At 39.8% G+C, this 24,701-nt stretch overlaps 1 protein-coding gene across 1 annotated transcript in view; it reads left to right on the top strand.

Moving 5' to 3' along the window:
* The window catches only part of LOC130907575 (epoxide hydrolase 1-like), a 30,364-nt gene extending 5,740 nt beyond the window's left edge, over nt 1-24,624 (top strand). The window contains exons 2-9 of the mRNA XM_057822830.1: nt 3,113-3,300; nt 3,408-3,588; nt 3,667-3,885; nt 10,998-11,127; nt 19,451-19,665; nt 20,292-20,400; nt 21,602-21,721; nt 23,063-24,624. Coding sequence (XP_057678813.1) covers nt 3,118-3,300; nt 3,408-3,588; nt 3,667-3,885; nt 10,998-11,127; nt 19,451-19,665; nt 20,292-20,400; nt 21,602-21,721; nt 23,063-23,273 — 1,368 coding nt within the window. The 5' untranslated portion in view covers nt 3,113-3,117 and the 3' untranslated portion in view covers nt 23,274-24,624. The remainder of the gene's footprint in view (nt 1-3,112; nt 3,301-3,407; nt 3,589-3,666; nt 3,886-10,997; nt 11,128-19,450; nt 19,666-20,291; nt 20,401-21,601; nt 21,722-23,062) is intronic.
* The last annotated feature ends 77 nt before the right edge of the window (nt 24,625-24,701 follow it).

Genomic DNA, 24,701 nt, shown 5'->3' with positions numbered 1-24,701 from the left:
TTGAGAAAACTTACACACACAAACAATGAGTTGCCACAGCACACTGCCGCTAGTGTTTAACAAGCTCGTCGATGACAGGCGCCATCTTTTAAAGGGGAACTGAAGACCTTTCCGGATTTTGGTGTAATTTTATGAATATAAACTTGGGACAAGTTCGTCAAAACAACCATGACATTATCAACACGTAATTGTAAGGATAATTTGCGTTTTTTTAGTTTTTTTGCACTCCGTTAATGGTCCCTTCGCAAACCCGGAAGTGTGACGTAGGCAACAGAAGACTACTCACAGCTAACATAGCAGCAACAACGATGTCAGTGATATTTCCACCAAAGGTAACCATTCAGGATCGCTCTTTCGTGACGCTACCGATGGCAAAGGCTCCCAGGAAAGATGAACTACAATTAATCCCTACATGTTTGAACCTGAGGCGTCAGATGACGGCGATTTACTTGACACAGCAGATGGCGTCATGACGCCAATTGACAGCTCGACACTTCACGAACGGGAGGGTGAGTGGTAAATCCAGCATCGTGATTTTTTTATTAGAATGCGATTACATGGTTGTATATTTTTCCATGCTCTACACATAGCTAAAACTGGATATTAGGTAATGGGACAGCTCCTACCGATCTAAATATGATAAAGCTAGCCCAAATGTGGCTAAATGAATGCTCTACACATAGCTAAAACTGGATTTTAGGTAATGGGACAGCTCCTACCGATCTAAATATGATAAAGCTAGCCCAAATGTGGCTAAATGAATGATATGTTATTGATATTTCAAAATAAATGACAAAACCATTTTATTTTCCAGGTGTTGCTGTAAACCGTCAAGTAATTACCCTTCCAAGAGTATGCCTGTGTCATCAGGAGATCCCAGACGTGAGAGCCAAACTTGCGGAGGCTGAAGCACTGACAGGGGCATGAATTTCATTTATAAAATAAAACCATAAATTGTTAACAACATTGACACATTTTGTTGACTGTTTAATGTATTCTATTGGTATATAATATATTGTAATTATATTACATTCTGAAAAAATATTCAATAGGCCGCAATAATAAATGATACCAGGTTTATGTTGAATCAGCATTAGCTTTCGTTGTCAGATTGTGACACAACATGTTATACCAAGCACACAACGGCACACATCAAAGAGCATAATTTTAGTAAGCAACACAAAGTTAGGATAGCAACGGACTAGCGCAACATTGAAAAATGATAATGGCAGTGGGAAATATGTATTTACTCTTTTCTGTAGCATGAAGTGTTCTCTATACAAAGATAATGCATTATCATTAAAATATGAAGGTAACTTGATTTTTCTTTTAAAAAATGTGTACTGTATATATGACTAGTTTATGATTTCATATCATCAAAATTTGCTACATTTATTTCTCCTAAATCATCGTCATCTGATGTCGCAGACGGAAGAAATTCAGCATCTGGCAGGCCTCATAGGATCTCTTCAGTCGTCATCGCTGGACACCGCATCACTTCGGTCATCATATGACTCGACCCACTCTCTCTTGATTTTGGGAAACTGGGTGGCAACTGACTTGCAACGCTTTTTTCATCGTGTTGAGGGTTTCCGCCACTTAATTATATATGTTTGGCTTCCTGGAGGAAAAAAAAAATCACAGCAGCATGAAAATATTGGATGAATCCCAATTTTAATTTAATAATAATTTCTTGGTGATCAAATAATAATGCCCCAGTCATAGCAGCATCTATTTGATGCTATTGTTCCCTCTTCAAATAGGCAGACCTTGATGTTGAAATATAAAAAACAACAAGCCAAGGACCTATTTGGTGCTGGGGACATTTGAATTTACATAACACCTATTGATATAGTAATCACATGAGTAGACGACATGTCAGCCAACCTATTTACTTATGACAGGCCAACAGCAAAAAAAAAAAAAAAAAAAAAAAAAAAAAGTCGCACTTCAACAAACTGGCAGTAGGAGTCCCCCTCGTTTATAAAAAAAAGCCATTAATGTTCTACTTACGTCTTTGGAAAACCAAGGTTGCATTGTTGTAGGTTTTCAAAGCTGTCGTGGCTGAAATGATGAAAACAATGAGCCGATTGGGGACCTGTATGCATGCTAACAAAAACGGTCCAAACCTTTGCAGTTTTTTTTTGGACCACTCCTAGAGTCTCGAGTCTTCCTGTGAGTAATTCATATCGCTACACATAGAGATGGCATGACGAATCCCGCGAGTAAAACCCAGAAAATGTTTGCAATATATGGCGAGGATAGCGTGGTGCTATATTTCCGTGTTCAGAGTGGTGGCGAGGCTTCCTGGAAGTTACGTCACGAGGTAGGGGTCGGCAGGACGGCGCGTCCCTCGTTGCTATGGTGTTGCTATGGCCATGACTCAAAAACTACGCGGTCAATTATTATTTTTTTTTTTTATGTGACTTTTTGAGAGAGCGAATGACGCATTTAATACAATTCAACTGAGTAAAACACTTAAGAGCGAAATCTGAAAAGCTTTTCAGTTCCCCTTTAATGTAGCGCTCCCAGACTTCTCTGCCAAGATCAAAGCTTCAATCATTGTAATCTTTAACAAGTAATCTCCAGCGCACTGCGGAGTGCGGACCAAGAAAAGCAGCAGGACGGAGCGTGATCGGATTGGGACATCTTTAGTTTTTTGGCTTGTGGCCAGCGCTGTGTTGGCACAGCACATTAGAAGTATCTCTAGTATCGATACTCAGAAAAAAGTATCGATACTTGGTATTGGGACATAAAGGCCACATGATATTTTTTTCCCATCTTTACATACTAGTGTGAAAATAACATGTGATATGATATCATAATCTGTTAATAATTTCACATATAAATCGCACCCCTGGCCGAATTATGGAAAAAAAACTGCGACTTATAGTTCGAAAAATACGTTTGTAATTGTAAAATGCGCTGCAGTCAGCACAAAGCGGTCTATGCTTAGTAAATGACGACAGTGATGAAAGACGGGATTTGGTTGTCATATCGTACAGCACTGATCTCAACTCACGTTTATTTAAAAAGTATGTATACCGCAGCGCTTTACAAACTTCAGTTTTTATGTCCTACACATCTCCGTTCATCTATTTTCCCTGTTCAGGAAGTATGTTCATAGAAGTTCTGATTGGGCTTGTGGTTGGAGGAGTGATCTTCCTGCTAGTGTTTAGAAGAAGAAGCCATGTTTTGAAAACAGAGGACGGCTGGTGGGGAGTTGGTCCAGTCCCTGATGGCGAGCAAGACTCCAACATTTACCCATTTAAAGTGACCACTAGCGATGAAGAGCTTGAGGTAATGTTTCCCCTATCGTCATTGAAGTCATTATAGCCAGGAGCTTTTCTTTATAGGGAAGTAACAAAATGATTTTTCGAATATGTACCCATGTCACGTTCATTCAGGACCTTCACAGAAGAATAGACCAAACACGTGCAGTTCCCTCACTAGAAGACAGTCAATTCAATTATGGTTTTAATTCGAAATACCTTGAGAAGGTCATCTCTTACTGGAGGAATGACTTTGACTGGAGGCGACAAGTGGACAAACTCAACCAGTATCCTCACTTCAAAACCAAAATTGAAGGTTTGTTCCTGCAAATGACTCTCTTTTTGGCTTGCTGACTTACTGTCCTGTTTTGATTTGTTTTTTTTCCCATTCAAGGCATTGATGTTCACTATGTGCATGTGAAACCCAAACGGGTGCCAGAAGGGACCGATCCTATTCCTTTAATAATGGTTCATGGCTGGCCTGGCTCCTTCTATGAATTTTATGGGGCAATTCCATTGCTAACAGAGCCATCGGACCCCCAAAACCTTGTGTTTGAGGTGGTGTGCCCGTCCATACCAGGCTATGGCTACTCGGAAGCGCCACATAAAAAAGGTGAGTCAAGATTGAAAGAAAGATTGTCTGTGCCAGGATTAGCGATCAAGTAACATAGATAGGATGTCAACATGTCCACACTTAAAGGTGATTTACATAATACCAGGTTCCCCACCTCACATTGCCGGAATTATGTAATCCCCTCCATCTCAAAGCCCCCATTCTTGGGAAACCTGGCCTTGATCCTATCAATTTTAACAACTGCCGATCCATCTCTTAATTTACCCTTCATTTAAAAAATTCTAGAAAAATCTTGCCTCTTACGTAACTCCGTAAACATCTCACCACCAGTATCTCTTACGAGCAGTTTCAATCCAGTTTCCGCCCCCTTCTCAGCCTCAAAACAGCCTTACTTAAAAGAAAAAAACGACCTCCTTAAAGCTTCTGATTACAGTCTACTTTGAATTCTTGTTCTCCTCGACCTCACAGCTGCCCTTGACCCCATCTTCCATAAAATCCTTCTCGACTGACTTCTTTCAATTGGTATCACCCACACACCCCGTGCAAGGTTCACCTCCTAACTGAGTGGTCGCACACAATTTGTTAGATTTCCTTCCTACCAATCCCATTCACTTCCCATCTCCGCTGGCGTGCCTCAAGGCTCTGTCCTGGGGCCGCTCCTCTTTTATCTTTGCATCCTCCCCCTCGGTTCCATTTTACGTAAACATAATATCAACTTTCATTGCTACGCGGATGACACCCAGCTCTACATTTGCTCGAAACCAACCACCTCCTTCTCACCTAACTCTCTTACCCCCTGTTCACATGACATCAACTCATGGCTCTCCACAAACTTTCTACTACTCAACAGTTCAAAATCAGAAGTCCTTCTAGTAGGCACCCCCCGCCATCCTCACAAATTACAATAATTTCTCTATTCCAATTAATAATATCCATCTCCCCCTCAACTTGGGTTAAGAGTCTAGGTGTCATCCTCGACAGCACGCTTTCCTTCCGCTACTATATCAACGATATCTCCAGATCAGCCCACTTCTATCTTCGCAATATTGCTCGTCTCCGTTCATCACTCAGTCCCCACACTGCCACCACTCTTGTTTGCAGCATAGTCACCTCCCGGATCAACTACTGCAACTCACTGCTCTCTGGTCATCCTCATAAATAACTCCAAAAACTGCAGCCCCTCCAAAATTCTGCAGCACGCCTAATAACAGGAACACACACCACATGGCCCCAATCTGAGTCAACTTCACTGGCTCCCGATTAAACAAAGAATTAATTACAAAATACTCATCAGTTTTAAAGCGATTCATGGTGTGGCCCCACCCGACATATCAATAAAACATATAAATTATCATATCCATACTAATCCTCTGTTGTTGTGTGTTGTGGTTTCTCTCCTACTATTTTGATGTAATCCAACTTTTAGTCCTTTTGTTTTTGTTTTTATCATTTGGATACAGTATTTGATTGCAAAGCATCCTTGAGTGTCGTGTTAGGCGCTTTGAAATGAAATGTATTATCATTATTGTTCGGGTCGCGGGGGCAGCAACTTTAGCAAGGAAGCCCAGACTTCCCTCTCCCCAGCCACTTCAGCCTGCTCCTCCGGCCAGATCCCAAGGCGTTTCCAGGCCAGCCGAGAGACATAGTGTCTCCAGTGTGTCCTGGGTCATCCCCGGGGACTCCCGTCAGTGGGACATGCCCCTAACACCTCTCCAGGGAAGCTTCCAGGAGGCATCCGGACCAAATGCCGAGCCATTTCAACTGGTTCCTCTCAACACGGAGGAGTCGCGGCTCAACTCGGAGTCTCTCCCTGATGACTAAGCTTCTCAACCTTTCTCTGAGGGAGACCCCGGACACCCTGCGGAAAAAAAAAAAATTGAGCTGCCTGTATCCGGGATCTTGTTCTTTCGGTCACAACTCACAGCTCATGACTATAGGTGAATGTTGGAACGTAGATCGACTGGTAAATTGAGAGCTTTGCATTTTGGCTCAGCTCCTTCTTCTCCACAATGGACCGGTGCAGAGACTGCATCACTGCAGATGCTGCTCTGATCCGCCTGTCGATCTCCCGCTCTCTCCTTCCCTCACTCGTGAAAAAGACCCCAAGATACTTGATGTCCTCCACTTGGGGCAGGATCTCATCCCTAACCCAGAGCGGGCACGCCATCCTTTTCCGACTGAGGACCATGGTTTCGGATTTGGAGGTGCTGATCCCAACCACTTCACACTTGGCTGCGAGTGAGAGTTGGTGATCACTGCTTGACGAATGCAACATCATCTGCAAAAAGCAGAGATGCAATGCTGAGGCCACCAAACCGGACCCCCTCAACTAGAGCTGAAACGAATACTCGAGCAACTCGAGTAACTCGAGTTTAAAAACTGATCCGAGTAATTATATTCACCTCGAGTAATTGTGTATTTTGACAGCTCTAAGCATCACGTTTTGCTCGGACTACTTTTAATGCGGGACAACGCACTGATGTCACGTGCGTAGGGGAAGAAGCAAAAAAAAAAAAAAAAAAAAACCTTACATCAGCCAACAGCCGCTACAAACGACGCCGACGTTGCTAAATACTAGCCCGCACGATGCTACGTTGATAGCAGGTAGCGTCGGATGAGTCTCCTAGAGATCACATGTATGTTGAAGGCAAGGCAAGGCAAGGCAAATTTATTTATATAGCACAATTCAACACAAGGCAATTCAAAGTGCTTTACATCACATGAAGACCATAAAAATCACATTTAAATCAACACAACGTAAAAACCAAGACAAATGATCACATCTAATCACAGAATAAAAATAAATAAGTAAAAATAAAACAAAAATAAAAATAAAGCAAAAACTACTACTACTAATAATCATTGAAATCAGCAATGGAGATAAGCACAATAGGAATAGAAGGCAGGTAGGTTGAAATATATAGACAGTTATGGATATGCAGTGCCAAACAAAAGCGTTTTTAGCCCTGATTTAAAGGAGCTAACAGTTTGAGCATACTTCAGACGTTCGGGTAACTTGTTCCAGAGGTGAGGAGCATAATAACTAAATGCTGCCTCACCCCTCTTGGTTCTTGTTCTTGGAACATGCAGAAGACCCGTTCCAGACGACCTTAGGGGTCTAGATGTCTCATAGGAATCTAACAAGTCAAGCATGTATTTTGGTCCAAGGCCATTAAGTGTTTTGTAGACGAGCAGTAGTATTTTATAGTCTATCCTTTGACTCACTGGAAGCCAGTGTAGCGATTTCAAAACCGGTGTAATGTTGTCCAGCTTCCTTGTATTTGTGAGGACTCTGGCTGCAGCATTCTGTACTAGCTGCAGCTTCCTGACTGATTTTTTATCAAGACCTGTAAATATACCGTTGCAGTAGTCCAATCTGCTGAAAATGAATGCATGCATAAGTTTTTCCATGTCTTGTTGAGTCAGAAGCCCCTTAATTCTGGTTATATTTTTTAGGTGGTAATAAGCGGATTTAGTGACGGACTTTAGATGGCTATCAAATTTTAGGTCTGAGTCAATAATTACGCCAAGGTTTCTGACTTGATTTGTAGCTGTTAGTGACATTGTGCTAAGTTGGCTGCTTATCTTTGACCTTTCCTTTTTTGGCCCAAAAATGATCACCTCTGTCTTCTCTACATTTAACTGGAGAAAATTCTGGCACATCCATTCATTGATTTGACGAATGCATTTACTCAGGGAGACTAAGGGACTATAATCATGTGGGGACACAGAAATGTACAGTTGTGTGTCATCTGCATAGGCGTGATAGGAGATATCATACTGTTCCATTATCTGAGCTAACGGAAGCATATAGATGTTAAATAAGAGTGGTCCAAGAATTGACCCTTGAGGGACTCCACACGTGAATTTGGTTCGTTCTGACTGATAGTTTCCAATTGACACAAAGAAATCTCTATCATGTAAATAGGATGTGAACCACTGAAGAATAGTGTCAGTAAACCCTACCCACTGTTCCAATCTGCTGAGTAGTATGTTGTGATCAACCGTGTCAAATGCGGCGCTGAGATCCAATAGTAGCAGAACAGATGATTTGCCTGCATCGGTATTCCGACGAATATCATTTAGGACTTTGATAAGCACGGTCTCGGTGCTGTGTTGTGGCCGAAATCCAGACTGAAATGAGTTAAAAAGATTGTTTTGCATCATAAAAGTCTGGATCTGTTCAAACACAGCCCTTTCGATAATTTTCCCCAGGAATGTCAGATTTGATATTGGCCTGTAATTACTAATGGTTGAGGCATCCAGATTAGGTTTTTTTAGGAGAGGTTTTATTACTGCAGTTTTTAAAGTCTGAGGAAACTCTCCTGTTTGGAGGGAAGTATTTATAATCTGAAGTATGTCAGGGGCTATGCAATGAAAAACAGTTTTGAAAAAGTTTGAAGGAAGGATGTCAAGGCAGAATGATGCGAATGACAGACTCAGCCGCGTCTGGGCAGCGTTAGTAAACAGCCGCCATCTTACAGCAGTAGAGCGCGAAGCGCTAATAAAGAGCGCTAAGCGCTAATAAATAAGATTAACCTTATTCACTAGCTCACGTAACGTTAGCCCTGCAGAGGGCGAGGTTTCTATTAATTATGACCACTGTCGATGCGTGGCTAACGTGTCTTACATACAGGCTTTAACATAACATAGCGTTGTGGAGTGGTGAGGGTGTAAAAAACTCAATAATGCTAACTATCAATTTTAGCTCAGGAGTCATTGCTGGATAAAACACCAAGTAGCACTGGTCCCTAATGTGCTCCAATACAGCCTGTATCATACATTTATTTTGAACACAGCAAAAACTCAAAATTCTATCAGGACTTACAGTTTAGACTAGAACTTAAAAATGGCTTGACACAAATAGAAATTCAATTAAAACACGTGGGAAAAAAATCCTAACTTTTAAGTGATGTGTGTTATCAAGCGTAACGGCATTTTTAGGTGTATATATATATATATATATATATATATATATTTTTTTTTTTTTTTTAATTTTATTATTATTGTTTTTTAAATAATATCTAAAGGTTTTTTGAGTGAAAGCAGTGAATTAGTCTTTTTTTAAATTCTAGTTACATCTGAGATGCAATTGTTGGCTGTTTTCAACAATATACATCGAAAATAAAGACATTGATTGACTGAAAATGGTTCAAGATTAAATGAAATGTCTTGTTTTCTCATGTATATTTATAATTGCTCTTCACCTAAAAATATATTTGTTTTATTCGATTAATCGATAGAATTTTCAGTCGATTACTCGATTACTAAAATATTCGATAGCTGTAGCCCTACCCTCAACGCTTCGGCTGCGCTTAGAAATTCTTTCCATAAAAGTTATGAACAGAATCGGTGACTAAGGGCAACATTGGCATAGTCCAGTCCAACCCTCACTCGAAATGAATCCGACTGCGGGCAATGCGGACCAAACTCAGAAACCGAACAGCCATTACCAGGGGGCTCAGTACCCCGTACTCTTGAAGCGCCTCCACAGGACTTCCCGAGGGACACGGTCGAAAGCCTTATCCAGATCCACAAAACACATGTAGACCGGTTAGGCGAACTCCAATGCACCCTCGAGGAACCTGCAAAGGGTGTAAAGCTGGTTCACTGTTCCACGGCCATAAGAGAAAACCACCCAGCTCCTCCTGAATTCAAGATTTGACTTTTCGAAAGACCCTCCTTCCGGATTAAGCGGAGATTAATGGCTGGATGGGTGGATATTATTATTATTATTATTATTAAGCTCCACCCCACCTATTCACATATCGTTTTACCTTTCCTTCCTCTTCCTCCTCGGTTATCAGCTCCCTAGATGGTGTCCATGGGTAGATATAACTAGCTAACAATACGTATGTAACAATACTATGTTCATAGTAGGCCGGAACTATATTGGAAAAAACTAATGTTGCGATTTTTTGGGGGTTTGCGATATATTGCGATATTACAATGCGATATTTAAAAAAGTGTTTTGTTTTTTTTTTAATTTTCACTAGATGACTTGAATAGCTGTTTGGAAAGACTTTGGATGACTCACCATCACCACAGTGTACATTGATCCCTCGTTTTTCGCGGTTAATGGGGACCAGAACCCGCCGCGATAAGTGAAAAACCGCGAAGTAGCGCACCCCCCCCAATTTTTTTTTTTTTTGTGTGTGTGGGTTTTTTGTGCTCAATTTATTTATTCAGATTTAGCATTGGAAAGAGATACATATAAGACATGTTTTTTTCTCACTTTTCCCCCCAAAGTGATTTAAAAAACTTTAAACACTTTAAATGTCATAATTATGATCAGTTTTAAACATAACTGTCCAACCAAATCATTTTTGAACAAGAATAAAGTACTGTAGTAGAAAAATGCTTGGCTTTATTAAATGCTTCTGTTTACCTAACATGGCTGTGACTCTTGGAGTGACATGTAGAAATTTCAAAATCCTCATGATCACTTCTGGCATTTATGTCTCCAACGTCTCCATACACACACACACACATTCATTCCAGCGTGGCTTCCTTGCAGAAACTGTTTAACAAGTTAAACGATGATTGAGAGATTGCTGCCCGGCTTCTTTGGCCAGATCAAAGCCATCGTTAACTTTAATAAGCAGGTGCCGCAGTGACTGAGAGGAACAAAGGGCTGGGAGAGGGAGGGTGTGAGGCTGTGCACAGAGCAGAAAGCAAGGCGTATGTGGATTTAAAAAAATACAAACTATCGCACGTGCTTGCGATGGGACCATCGCGCACGCGCACATCGCGATGGCGATGTTTAAACGATATATCGTTCAGGCTTAGTTCATAGGTAGCATAATTGTTTAATGATATATTTTTTGTTGCTGTTTGTTCTGCTCCTCTTCTGTCTGCTTACTTCCTTTCTGTTTTCCCATTAACTCCTTCCTGTTTGCTACTTTATCCTAAATAAATCATATTGAACAATCACAAAATATCAAACTCCCATGTGATGCATTTAAACTGTTCAGCCCATAAGGACACTCAGATTCCTATTCTCCATGTCTACGCAGCTGAATAGAAGAGGTTAACAGGAAAATATGTGTCTAATACACTGTTAGCTTCAATATTTATCCAGTGTTACATTCTTTCTTAGAAATATGTAGGTGAAGTGGAGATGACCTGTCCTTATGTGTGCATTTGAACAGGTTTTGATTCCATCTGTGCTGCGCACATCTTCCACAAACTGATGAGACGTCTTGGTTTTCAACAGTTCTATGCTCACGGAGGAGACTGGGGCTGGCTCGTCACCACTAACATGGCTCAACTTGAACCCAAGTATGGCATTCCCTACCCAACAGACGGTCATTGTGTTAAGAATAAAGTAAAACAATGAGGGTCAGGATTAGAAACTTGGTCATTCATGGCTACAAATTGAATTTGGGAGGAGACTGACCAGTGAAGGTCAGACCTTATAGTACGATAGTAGCTGTACAACAAGACGTTAAGCTAATATTAGAATATGTCAGGTTTTGTCCTTTCTCATGTTGTCACTTGTCGATTTTGAGTTGCTGAAAAGCAAGAGACTCAAAAATGTCCCCAAATGAATACGAAGTGACTCAAAATCAACAGAAAGTAATGTGAAAATGCCCTAAAATGAACAGGAAACGACTTAGTACTAACAGAAACAAAAAAAAAACTAGCGACAGGAGGCGGTTTTATTTCCGGGTTAAGGAGCAGTCTCGATGATGTCAGACGGTTCTTCTTGTCATCAAAAACCACTGGATGTTAATTAGACCACAAGACTGGCTGTGAATGCTCTGGTTTTAGTGCCATTGACGACGCTAGACGTCCAATCCATTCAAAATTAAATGGATGTCTGGTGCTGTCAGTGAGCTAATGTAAACACTATCCTAATGAAAGATTTTGAAACAAACGTATTGATAACCTTTTGGGCTACAAAGTAATCGCAATATTTTTTATATATTGACACACCCTTATATTGAACTTCAAAACCCGATCCTACCATATTTAAACAGGCATGAAAATCTCTCACCTTTCGGCGAAATTCGCCGTTTTGAAGTCAAAAAGGATGACTTACATGAATCGTGTAGATCCGAGGAGAAAACTTTTAAGGGGGGTCGGGTGTAGGCATGTGCCGGTTACCTTCACGGTTTACCATGCTATGAAAACGTGGCGGTTACAAAACCACTAAAATTTTCCGTCATACAGTAGTACGTATTCGTTATTTTTCATGTGTCGAAAATGCAGCCAGAAGTGGCTTGGCGCGGCAGCACTTACCCCTTCCTCTGTTTGATGGTGCGAGTGTAAGTGACGCTATTCCAGCAAACCCAAAAAGAAACACTCCAAACGCAAGGCGTAAATTCTTCAATTTATTGATCTCTCAAATCGTGGTAACTGAAATATACCAAATGAATACATTTAAAACGTTGTACAATCGTATTTTTCCACGTGTGAGTCGCTTCAACAGTTTAGCTTCATGAAGAAGTTCGCCAAAAACAAAACACACATTTTCCTTTCAAATTCAATACACAAAGTTACTAAAAACTTACAAAGACGAATGATAGGCAAGGCTTAGTTAGGAGAGCAACTTCATTGAGGTTAATCACAGCCGCTGAGAGAGAATCAAGTTTGTATGTGGGGAGGAGAAAAAGAGCGTCAAAGATCGCTAATTGCGACAGATGATCTTGTCCTAAGAACAAATTCACGTTCGCTGGACGAGGTGAGGTCTCACTCCCAATTTTTTTTTTTTAGATGAACGCATTCGCCAGCATATTAGGCTCGAGCGGTTATGTCACAGCAGCACGGGATCGTGCGAGATTTGCGACAACGCAACCATTGCGGAAGCACGTCTGCATCACGGGACATTTAAACTTAACGGCAAATACAATTCAACTACGAGTGCCAAAGATGGAAAAATGTAGGGAAAACTTGCCAGTTCGAAACAGAGACAAACTTGTTACCACGGCGAAGGACAGATATGTGAGCAATTTTAAGGAAGTGAACAATGTTGACCCTCACGAGCAAGCCGAACACAAATGGAATAAAGATGTCGACAAGCTTCCACCACTACGCGAAATGGACATCATGCTGTATTTAGTGTTTGGTATATGTTACTACACTCATCAGCAATTCCGAAACTACAAATCGCTACAAAGCTACGAACAGTTTTGCTGCGGATGGGTGCAGGATCTTCACTTTATGACCATAGTAAACGGCAACACCATCTTTCTAGCAAAGGTAGGCAATGTGTGTTTACATTAGTCTGTGACCACGGATGTACAAATCTTTTGCTGCATAAAATGTAGCCTGTGTACAAATTCTTTGCCACTCTCTCACGTCAAAATATTACAGCTTTTTCATTTAGCAACGACAGGAATTATGTCTAATGAAGACAATGCACATGTATGCATGCTAGTTGTTTAGCTGTAGCAATAGCTAACAACAGGCCGACTTAGGGCGTAAAGTTACTGAAATTTGCGTAAACAAACGAAATTAACTTACCGGAGTGGAAGTGCATAGAGCAAACTCAGTGTGTAACTGGAGAATCAAACGTTATGCCCTTCCTTCTGATCGAGGCCACCCATGCCATTCTTCGACGTTTGGTAAGTTCGGATATGAGCTTTCCCTCGCCTTTTCTCCATGTAGGGATCCGGAAGAAACTCAATGGTGTTCTGTCGAGCTGTACATTCTCCTTTCTATTCGATCGGTTGTTGCAATTCTTTAGCGCACAATAATTTCCAACCATTTTTAAAGAGCGACCTGTGTTGAAATGCCTCAGTTTATGTTTCTCGCTTCCACAATGGCGATAGCGGCGGAAACCTCGCGAGTGCCACGTCATACGCTCGAGCCTAATTGAATTTGGTGAGTAATGGTTTGAATCGTTTTCATATTTTGCAGTATGACAAAGTTACTGCCGTTTGTCGCAGCTTGCGTTGAACACTGCCAGAGCGTCCGGTGAAAAAATAGCTCCCGTTAAGGTAACGTCAAGCTTGTGTATTTAACGGTAATATAAAAGCAGTGTTGTCAGTAACGCGTTATGTGAGTAATGCGTAACTGTAATCTGATTACTTTCTTTCAGTAAAGAACAATCTAACGCGTTCATTTTTCTAAATCAGTAATCTGAGTAAAATTAATTTCCTTGATGCCTGTGCGTTACTATTTTGTTATTGCCCCATAATGTATGTAGAATGAAGAATACTGTAGTCATGGGAGTGACATCACATGTCACATTTTCTAATCAAGGATGGAAAAAAAAGGGTCACGTGTAATATCATGATGCGTGAGCCGTGAGCGCTGGGAGTTTGCGGCCAAAACAACACAGCCTTGCTTCCCCTCCAGGATGCAATGAAATAGGCAGGAGATATACTACAAACGGCTGCATTTGCACACTGGAAACACAACCATTACGTCACATTTTTGTCCAGTAAAGATGACAAAAATATTTCCGTGCGCTGCGAACTTTGCGCTGGCTCAAAAAGACTGTCGACCGCTATAAGCATCCAATTCAAGCACCACTTGGAATTACAGCACAACAGGTAACACGAAAGCCAGGACTTTTTGATACTGCTCGTGCTCAATCCTCGGTTCAAGCTCAGTTGTTGTTGAAGGTTTTGAAAGCTTAGGTTTAAAGAAATTCTAAATATCCATCTTGCCTCCTCAGCTGTAGTTTTGGCTAAGCAATGCAAACGGCTGTCTCTAAGGTGCTATCGTCACATGATCTGTTCGAAAAATAATTTGGACCCATTATGAAATAGTTTGAAGGATTCTTGTTCATTTCATTCATTTTTGTTGTTTATTTTATTGCTCTAAAACTTTTATAGACAACATTTTAATGGCCATATTCAATGGTCTTTATTTTAAAGGGGAAGCAGAATTTTTTACATTAGGCTTAATCTTTTAGTTAGCCGGGGTTTAATTAGTCGTTGGAGTTGATTTGAACAAATTCTGTGCAGTTTTCCAGTTATTTGTTAGTTTCAGGGGTCCGGAGTGGCTAAGCTAGTGCGAGTCAATGGTGGTTGAAATCAACTCCTTCAACTAATTAAACCCCCGCTCGAATATTAAGCCTTATGTGAAAAATTAAAATGGTCAAATTCGCCACATGTAGGACGTTTCGCCGACAGAGGACATTTTGGCAGAACGCCGGAACATATTTCCTCCACACCTTTCTCACCTTTTAAACCCCTGACCCATTTTCATGCCTGTTAAAGTACTGCCTTGAAGTTTGGGGATGTGCTTATAAATCCATTCTATAGACCAATTCTGCAGAAAAGATCTCTACGTATCATACACTTAGTGGTTACAGGGAGCACACAACCCCATTGTTTCTAAAATCAGATGATATTCAATTTAAAGTACTGCAGATTCTGTTTAAGGCGAGACTCAATTTTCTACCCTGTAAAATTCCCAAACTGTTTGGCAATAGAGACACAAAATCCAGTCTTTGAGGAAAAACTAACTTTCAAAAACTGGAATTTTGTAATGCAATGAATAAAATGTGTATCACAAGATGAGTGGATTAGTGGAATAATCTTTAGGAAGACCTAAAAAGCAGTACTTCACTTAAGCAATTCAAACAAAGGTACAAACAGAAAATACTCCACGTTTATGCCAGTGAAAGCGAAGAATCATTTTATAATTTCATTCACAAATAGACACCTGCGCCCCGATATGGGAAATCCACTGTACATGAGACTGCAAAACTGTTTGCATTTAAATGTATGTCCACCATTTTGTCCACGAGGTGTCACTGTTGGCTTCTTATCACTGATTTTGCTGCAAGTGTAACATCACTTTTATAAGTGTTATTACAATTTCTGTGGTCACTTGTTGCTTGGCAGAATAGGGGCGTAGTCATTACTCCATTACTGCCAGTCCCAAAAAAATCATTAGATTGCTGAACAGACACCTCCCTGTAGTCAGCTGGAATTGGTTCCGACACCCCGAACCCCCATTGGGATAATGGGTAGACATGCTAAGGAAATCTGACTAAAAATAACATTTGAACCAATATGACATGTTTATTTATACTAGGGCTGTCAAACGATTAAAATATTTAATCGAGTTAATCACAGCTTAAAAATAAATTAATCGCAATTCAAACCATCTATAAAATATTCCATATTTTTCTGTAAATTATTGTTGGAATGGAAAGATAAGACACAATACGGACATTCAACATACTGTACATAAGTACTGTATTTGTTTATTATAACAATAAATCGCCAAGATGGCATTAACATTAACATTCTTTTAAAGCGATCCATGGATAGAAAGATTTGTAGTTCTTAAAAGATAAATGTTAGTAAAAGTTATATAAATTTTATATTAAAACCCCTCTTAATGTTTTCGTTTTAATAAAATTTGTAAAATTTTCAATCGAAAAATAAACTAGTAGCCCGCCATTGTTGATGTCATTAATTACACAATTCTGATGGTGCTGAACCCATAAAATCAGTCGCACCCAAGCGCCAGCAGAGGGCGACAAAACACAAGTAACAAGTGCACATGACCCTGTGCTGTCATTTTAATCTGTTTGAGCGGGGCATGTCCGTTAATTGCGTCAAATATTTTAACGTGATTAATTAAAAAAATTAATTACCGCCCATTAGCGCGATAATTTTGACAGCTCTAATTTATACAAAAAAATTCAAGATCCCACACAATACATCTATGAATTACAAGCCATATAAAACTAGAAACTGTAATTTCTGGAGAAATTACAATGGGACTTTGCTGTGGTAGATACGGATCTATCAGGTCACCTGTTGATTTGGGGACATTTCGGGGACACATCCTGTTGATATTAGGTCACTTCCTGTTGATTTGGTGACATTTCGGGGACATTGCTGTCAATGGCATCGACTTACTTGTTGAATGTCAATGGGTTGTAATGGTGAATTTTTGGTCAAAAATCACAGCCACACAGGTTTTTCTGACATTGAAAATGAATAGGAAATTTGGAGGTACATGGCTGTCAATGGCATTCCATTAGAAGTGAATGGGACAGTTTTTGGCGAATTTGGGGGGAAAATGTTTTTGCCAAATTCTGTATCCAACTTTTATGCCCCTTACCGTCCTGGAATTTTAGATGTGTAAATTATGCGAATTGTTCAAAAATTGTAGGGCCAGAAACATTTTGAAAATGGTTTTTCTTCAAAAAACCTGCGTTTACATGCGAACGGAAAACTTTGAGGGGTCATTTGATTATTTGAACGGTAACGGTCGGTTTGACTTGCAAAACCCCATCTAATTAGCATCTCCAGTATTTTCTATTTAATAAGGAAGCGCAGAGCTGCCAGTGTTAGTGAAACATTTCTACCTGAGCTTTCTCTTTTTAAAGTATATTGCCAGCTCGTTTTAACGTATTGACAATTCGTTTCAACCTATTGACAACTCGTTTCAACCTAACCTTGTTTTAACGTATTGCTAACCTCGTTTGAACATATTCCTAACCTTGTTTTAATGTATTGATAACCTCGTATTAACGTAGTGGCAACTTCTATTGAGGAGCCTCTCCGTTACGTTATCGTTGGCGAAGTCCTGCACCTGCTTAGTTGTGCATGCCCAAACCCTGAGGAACTATGGGAAAAGGTAATGTTTTTAGCATTTAGCCTTGGCCACTAAATAGTCGTTGAAACGAGTTTGCCAAAACATTGAAGCAAAGTTAGCAGTACGTTAAAACAAGGTTATCAATACGTAAAAACGAAATGATAACATGTTAAAAAACAAGGTTAGCAATACGTTAAAACGAGGTTAGCAATAGGTTAAAACAAGTTTGCCAATAGGTTGAAACCAGGTTGGTATTACATTAAAACAAAGTTGGCACTACGTTAAAACGAGGTTATCAATATCTTAAAATCAGATGTTAATACATTATAACGAAGTTATCAATACGTTAAAACGAGGTTAGCAATAGGTTGAAACGAGTTGTCAGTAGGTTGAAACAAGTTGTCAATACGTTAAGACAAGCTGGCAATACGTTAATATGAGAAAGCCCTGGTAGAAATGTTTCCCTAACACTGGCAACTCTAAGCTTCTGTAATTTAGCATGTTCCAATTAGTATCATAGGCAACTGAATACAACCAATCAGACCTATGTTCAATTTAGAAATAACTTTAAAGGTCCTGTACACTCATTTTCATGATTTTTTTTTTTTTTTTAAATTGGAATATGTTTGAAGATACAATAAATACTGAAAATATGCAAAGACTAAGAATAATTTAGTGCTGAATGGCTGAGTTATAGAAAGAAAATCTTTTTCATCTCCTCAACTGGCATGATTTTTTTTGGACAGGTCTAAATGACCCTACATTGGCAGATTCCTGAGTTTTTGGCTGACTGAGCATTGAGCATTTTGGCTCCATTGTAACCATCTTATTAATAACTTGGCCATCTCCTGTGCCATCACCCACTTATAATTAACATCTTGCCTCAGGTGTTTAGCTCCGAAACATCTGGCTGGGCATGATGTGATGCAGCGTAGGAGAAGCGTCATTATGAAGTCATTATGTGCCGCCGGGAAGCTTAGGAGGCTGAAAATGTAGACAAGAGAGAGATGCTTCAAACCTCACAGGCACTCCTAAGGGGCCGTTTACACGGTGACTCTCCGAGAATACGAAAAATTTCAAATTTGCATTTGCGTCTCCATTTGAACAATGTCGCAATTTCACATGAAAACGATGTAGTATTAATGCCAGGCCCTAGGGGGCAGTGCAGATTTACAGGGCGACAGAGAATGATACACTTTGACCCCACCAAGCTCCCTCAGCCCAGAAAAAAATATGCCCGCCCACTCGAAGCAATGGCATTTTTCTTTTGTTCAAAAAGGCACAAAAATTCAAAAACATTCAACATATTTAATTTGAAAATATTATTAAAACAGTAAATTAAAGCCGACATTCCTCCATATTTGCTGTTTTTAATGTTTCGTAGCACCACTGCGCACGCCCAATGTGACGTGTACGAGTGCTGACGTTAACGTCGCGGTCTTGTGCCGCAGAAGCCTTTGATATGCATGCCGAGGAAGCCCCCCTCAATCCCCGGCAATCGGATTCTTCCACTTTGGAGGCAGGATTCAGAATTTTTCGTCTTCGCCGACACCATTTGCACGCGAGGCGAGTCCGCTACTCAGTCATTGCATCTTTGTGTCGCAGAGTCACCATGTAAACTGCCCCTAAGTCCGAAAGTCCTCCTGGCATGGAGGTGGGGACGAGGTGTCCCGAAAATGTGGCCGATAGATACTTCTCCCCACATCGTGCTCAGAAATCTTCACTGGCATGGCAGATTAGTTATCTAGACATCAGAAACAAGCTAGACAAAGTAGCACCCATTTCCCTCGTCGTAACAAGGAGATGTTATTGACATCTGGTACATTAGTGAGAAGTGTTTTGAGCATAAGTCAGTGGATATGCCTACAACTTCTTAGACTTTTTGTAATACAATTTTGAAGCCTCATACGTACGTATACTTAGCGTATTTTTATCAATTCAAATTTGGCACGCTTGCTACTAACACACTTTTTTCTTGTCTAATTGTTAATAGATGGACCTTGAAAAAGAATGTATGAGGAAGCCACAGTCGCTGGAGAAAACCCAAACCACAGCGAGAATAATCTTAAACATTTTTCATAATCTACAGGACAGTTAAAGGCTTGCATGTCAACTTCGCGCCACCTTCCAAACCTGGGCTGACCATAACTTTATCAATCCTGCTTGGCCGTCACTTCCCCAAGCTGTTCGGTTTCACCAGCGTGGACCTTGAACGTCTCTACCCATGCTTTCAAAAATTATTTGTGGAGTCCATCAAGGAGACCGGCTACATGCACATCCAGGCCACCAAACCCGACACTGCGGGTGAGAACCAAGAGCAAACAACAGAAGACACTATTGCAAGATGACTGATAGTTAAGACTAGGGATGTCCCAATCGCATATTTTTGCACCCAAGTGACCTGATTTTGAGAATCTGCCGAAACTAAGTCTCGATCTGATACCGAATTTTAAAAAAAAAAATTTTACATGGACAAAATTTCCAAACATGCTACAGTATTGTACTTTCTACATTACTTCCTCTTCCACTTTTTCCGGGAGTGTTGCAGAGTATAAAATGAGTCCCCTCAAATTGACAAATACTTTGACGCTCACACAACCGAGAACAGCCTCTCAACAACGAAGATTGACTAAACGATGATGAACACATTTGTGCCTTTAATCGTAGAGCTACCAAGCCTTTTCTCGCCCGATCAAAGCTACAAACCTGTCAATCATCGTTTACTTTAAGTACCAAAGTACCAGAGGCTGTATGAGCATGAAGGAGAAGAACATAAATATTTATTTTTATTAAAAACCGGTCCTTTTCAACAGATTCCGATCCTCGGCGCGATCGGCACGATTTCCAATCACGTGATCGGGACATCCCTAGTCAAGACCCTTCCTTATGTTTTCCCATTCTCTTCTAATACTCTTGTTGTTTTTCCTAAGGTCGAGGGCTGAATGATTCACCAGTCGGTCTGGCTGCATACATACTGGAGAAATTCTCCACATGGACAAGTCAAGACTTCAGAAACCTGGAGGATGGAGGTCTCACCAGGTACAGTAAAGAGGGGGAAAAAAACAGATACTATAGATATATGGTACTGCAGGGTTTCACGTAGGATTTTTTAAAGTTGTGATGGTGGTGGACTGCATCGCAGTCGGCCAGCCTCATCATGGCGGGTCATTGCGAAATTGCTTCATATCATGACAAATGAGAATTTGAATGAATTAATAGTATGAGAATAAAAATCGTATTATTACATAGGGCTAATACAGCTGAATAAGTGTACCTTACGTAGTACGTTGCCACCTCCGTCAAAATCAACAATAATGAAAGCATCTTGTGTTTTTTTGAATCAATTTAACAAATAAGGAAATCCTTAATATCTACATCAAAATATAATCAATAGAAGGATTTACATTCTAATGCTTTGTCGTAGCTCTCAGCTACGATACATGTACGTAAAATGCGTAGCTGATTACAGCTACGTTTCCCCTACGTAATATATTTCTTTATTTGGCTGTAATACGTACTACATTACCACAACAATAATAGTCCTTCTGTTAACGGACCCTCGTCTGTTGACGACCTAAATCTTTTCTAAATACTTCAAAATACTCATCTGAAATTGGAACCAGTGACATCAGCAACGAACAAATGCTATGCTAGGACACCACGATTCAGGTCAAACACGCCATAAAGAACTTAAACGTTACATCAATATCAATATTTAGGTCGTTTTCACAGGCTTAAATCAGAATTACATTCCCTAACTTGAAACACTTTTCTGTGGATTTTTCTCTCCCGATTTCTAACCCTGCACCATGGTAGTCAGAAACAAACTTGCGACAGGAGAACCGATGTGATTTTCAAATTAAAGCGTATAAAGGAGCAATTTGTATTTGACGTGCTTTTTCAGATGACTTCTGGCAAATAGTGCGTAAATAATGAGCTATATATATTCATTTGGATATATTGTTAAATTATACAAATTATAAATTAGAATGTATCTTTAAATCTTAAAAAAATGAAAAACATCTCATTTGCAAAGTCTGGCGACTTTTATTTTGGTATGGCGGTGCGCCACAGTCTTTTATGTACTGTACTGCATTTTCTCTTCTTGTAATGCAAGTGCAAGGATTTTTGTTTGCTTGACTTATGTTAAACAAGTCAACAAGTTCTAACAAAGTTGTAGTTCTAACAAAAGCTCTGGTTTGGCATTATGGTGATGTGTATGTCTTTGTGTGGCTTGAAGGAAGTTCTCTCTGGACGAACTGCTGACTAATGTGATGATCTATTGGACGTCTGGATGTATGATTCCCTCAATGAGGTTTTATAAGGAAAACTTCACCCGCCTCGACTCTCCCGACATCAAGTGAGTCAAAAGGCCAAAGCAAGAGGATGTTCCACTTTTATTAAAAAGCTATCTTTGTGTAATTGCTATCACTAACTGAGGACATGTTTGACAATGCACTATGAACATACGCTGCTACACCCGAGAACTCAAATTTTTATTGGTACATGGAACATGTACCATAATTTTCGGACGATAAACTGCTACTTTTTCCCCTCATTTTGAATCCTGCAGCTTACAGTCCAGTGCGGCTTATTTGTTGATTTCTTTGGGTTCATAGGTAACACTTTATTTCGCAGCGGCGTCATAGGTGTTCCATTAGACTGCAATAATTATGACATGACACTGTCATGGGCATTAATGAATAATTATGACAGATTTCATTAAGTGTCACCTAGAAAATTTAGTCACTAACTCCATTTATGTCCAGCTCGGATCTTTTACATCTGTTCAAAAGTTACGATAATTAGCTGGATAACACAAAATGATATCTGTCATATGCATTCATTAATGCTCATGGCAGTGTCATGTCATGTCATGTCTCATGGCGCCACTGTCAAATAAAGTGTCACCAAAGACCATAACTAGCAATTAATGAAACAACTAGGACAGTAACCGAAGAAATAATTAGGACAAAACCTGAATTTTGAGTGTTATTTACATCTCTAGCACTGCAATGCATGCTAGGAGGCATGTTGCAGGACAACAGGTTTGACGGCAGGTAGAGCAGAGATGGCCAAATTCAGCTTTTTGAAGCAATGAAGCGTTGCAGCCAATTGGTTCAAAGCTTCATGGGGGTTCATTTGGTCTTATGAGAGTCTTACAATGCCGCTGTCAGATTGAGTGTTACTGATTAATATTTTTGGTGAAAATATCCCATTATACTGTGAGGACAGCTGCAGCATATATGTTCAAGTGCGGCTTATTAATGAACAAACGCCGTTTTTGTGTCATATTTGGTTGGTGGCGGCTTATAGCCAGGTGCGTCTTATAGTCCGAAAATTACGGTATGCTAATAGGTAGACACTCTGAACGTACCCAAAGTGGCAATGTCAGTCTGGGCCACTAAGCAAAATGGGATGAATGAAAATGTTCACTTAGTAACAACAAAGTATGAAGCTTAAAAATATCTCCTCCTGGATAGAAACAAGGTGCAAAATGTTCAATGAAGAACTCATATTTCTGTGCTGTATTTTATTTCAGTATTCATCAGCAGTAACAATGTTACATGGTAGCTGTAAACACTTTTGCAAACCACTTGTAGAAGACACGAATCCTCCATAGTTCTTGCTGTTGTTGTGATTCACAAGAATGTTCAAATGTCTATGAATACAGGCCATTATATGGTATCTCTTTTCCCAGGATGCCAGTGTCCGTGCCAACTGGGTTCGCATGCTTCCCAAATGAGCTGATGCACACTCCAAAGCTGTGGGTCCAACAGAAATTCCATAACCTTCTCACCTACACATACATGGCTCGTGGGGGTCATTTTGCGGCCATGGAAGAACCCCAGCTGATGGTTGAGGACATTAACAACTTCATCCAGAAAGTGGAGAAGATGAAAGCACATTAACCGCTACTCAGAATACGATGTCAATATGAAGGAGTGTTTTTACATATCTTGCTTTTTCAATTTTTAAGAAATTTGCCTGTATACCCTATCAGCAGTGCCTTTAAAAGGTAAACAATAATTGAAGTGTATCTTTTATGATATTAAGCTTGTGATGTTAATTAATGCAAAATGGACCCAAAGATGTGCCATTAATTTGTTCCACATTTGCACTGGTTGTTGGGACAGTCCTCTGTTATTCATGACAGAGTTTGTACTCTTCGTCAGCTAAGACAGAGGAGCTGCGATAGATGCCATCACTGGAAATTAATATCTCAATACAATGATCTCTCGTTTTTCGCTGATAATTAGTACCCCCCCCCCCCCCACCGACCGAAAATCTAAAATATCCGCGAATTAAATTAAAAGAAATTAAAAAATTAAAATAAATTTAAAAAAAAAATAGGACGGGGGGGTTCAATGTATTAAGATTTAACAGCATTATAAAGAGATACACACAATGAAGGAAATAAGTATTTGAACACTGCTATTTTGCAAGGTCTGCCACTTAGAAATCATGGAGGAGCATTAAACAACAAAATTGAATAAGGAGGAGGCAGGCTGTAATGAAACAGTTTTCTTCATCAAACCGTTGTTAATAAATACAATCTAAATCCAGTTTCAAAGCACACTCTCTTGTAAGACATTTTACAGTTTGAATGGGAGTTTGTGTTAAAGACAGCTGTTACGGTATATAAATAAGTTTATGTGTGTTGTTTCTTTATAAAAACAAATGAGACAACTTTACTATGTAACAATAACTCACTTGTTAATATGCGTCTCTAAAACAATACAAACGAACACTGAAGACACTGATTAGCATCCTCGCTAACTAGCTTAGTGCTCTGTGCTAAGTAGTAAAGTCTCATACAATACAAACAATAAAATTGGCTTAATTTACGCACCTCTGACGGAGGCACACTCGATCTAACGACACAAAAGACAATTAAACTAAATACTTTGTAATATTATTGATTCAGCAGCCCAACCTGAGTGTAGCAGTGAACTCTCTCTCTCTCTTGCTCTAATCCCTGGCGCAGACTCCAGTTCATACACGAAAACCGTGTTTCATTGCCCTAAAGGCCTTGTACACTGATTGAAAATATTTTTCTTCATAATACACCATTGTTTGAATGTTTTTTTCCCCATCCAATGAACACGTTGACACAGAATATTTTTTTGATTAAATTTTGATCTTTAAGAAACCTTTCATGTCAGCGTTCAATTTTAGGGAAATGTATCGCACATTTAAAAAAAAAAAAATTCTTAACATGATAAACAGACAGATGAACAATCAACAATACAAACCAAAATAATACAAACACAAATATGCCAGGGGGTACAAATATTCCAAACATTGCACATCAGAGGAAAAAAATAATGCTAATCAAT

The sequence above is a fragment of the Corythoichthys intestinalis genome, chromosome 19 (assembly GCF_030265065.1).
Source record: "Corythoichthys intestinalis isolate RoL2023-P3 chromosome 19, ASM3026506v1, whole genome shotgun sequence".
NCBI classification, from domain to species: Eukaryota; Metazoa; Chordata; class Actinopteri; order Syngnathiformes; family Syngnathidae; genus Corythoichthys; species Corythoichthys intestinalis.
This window is presented reverse-complemented; position numbering and strand designations above follow the sequence as displayed.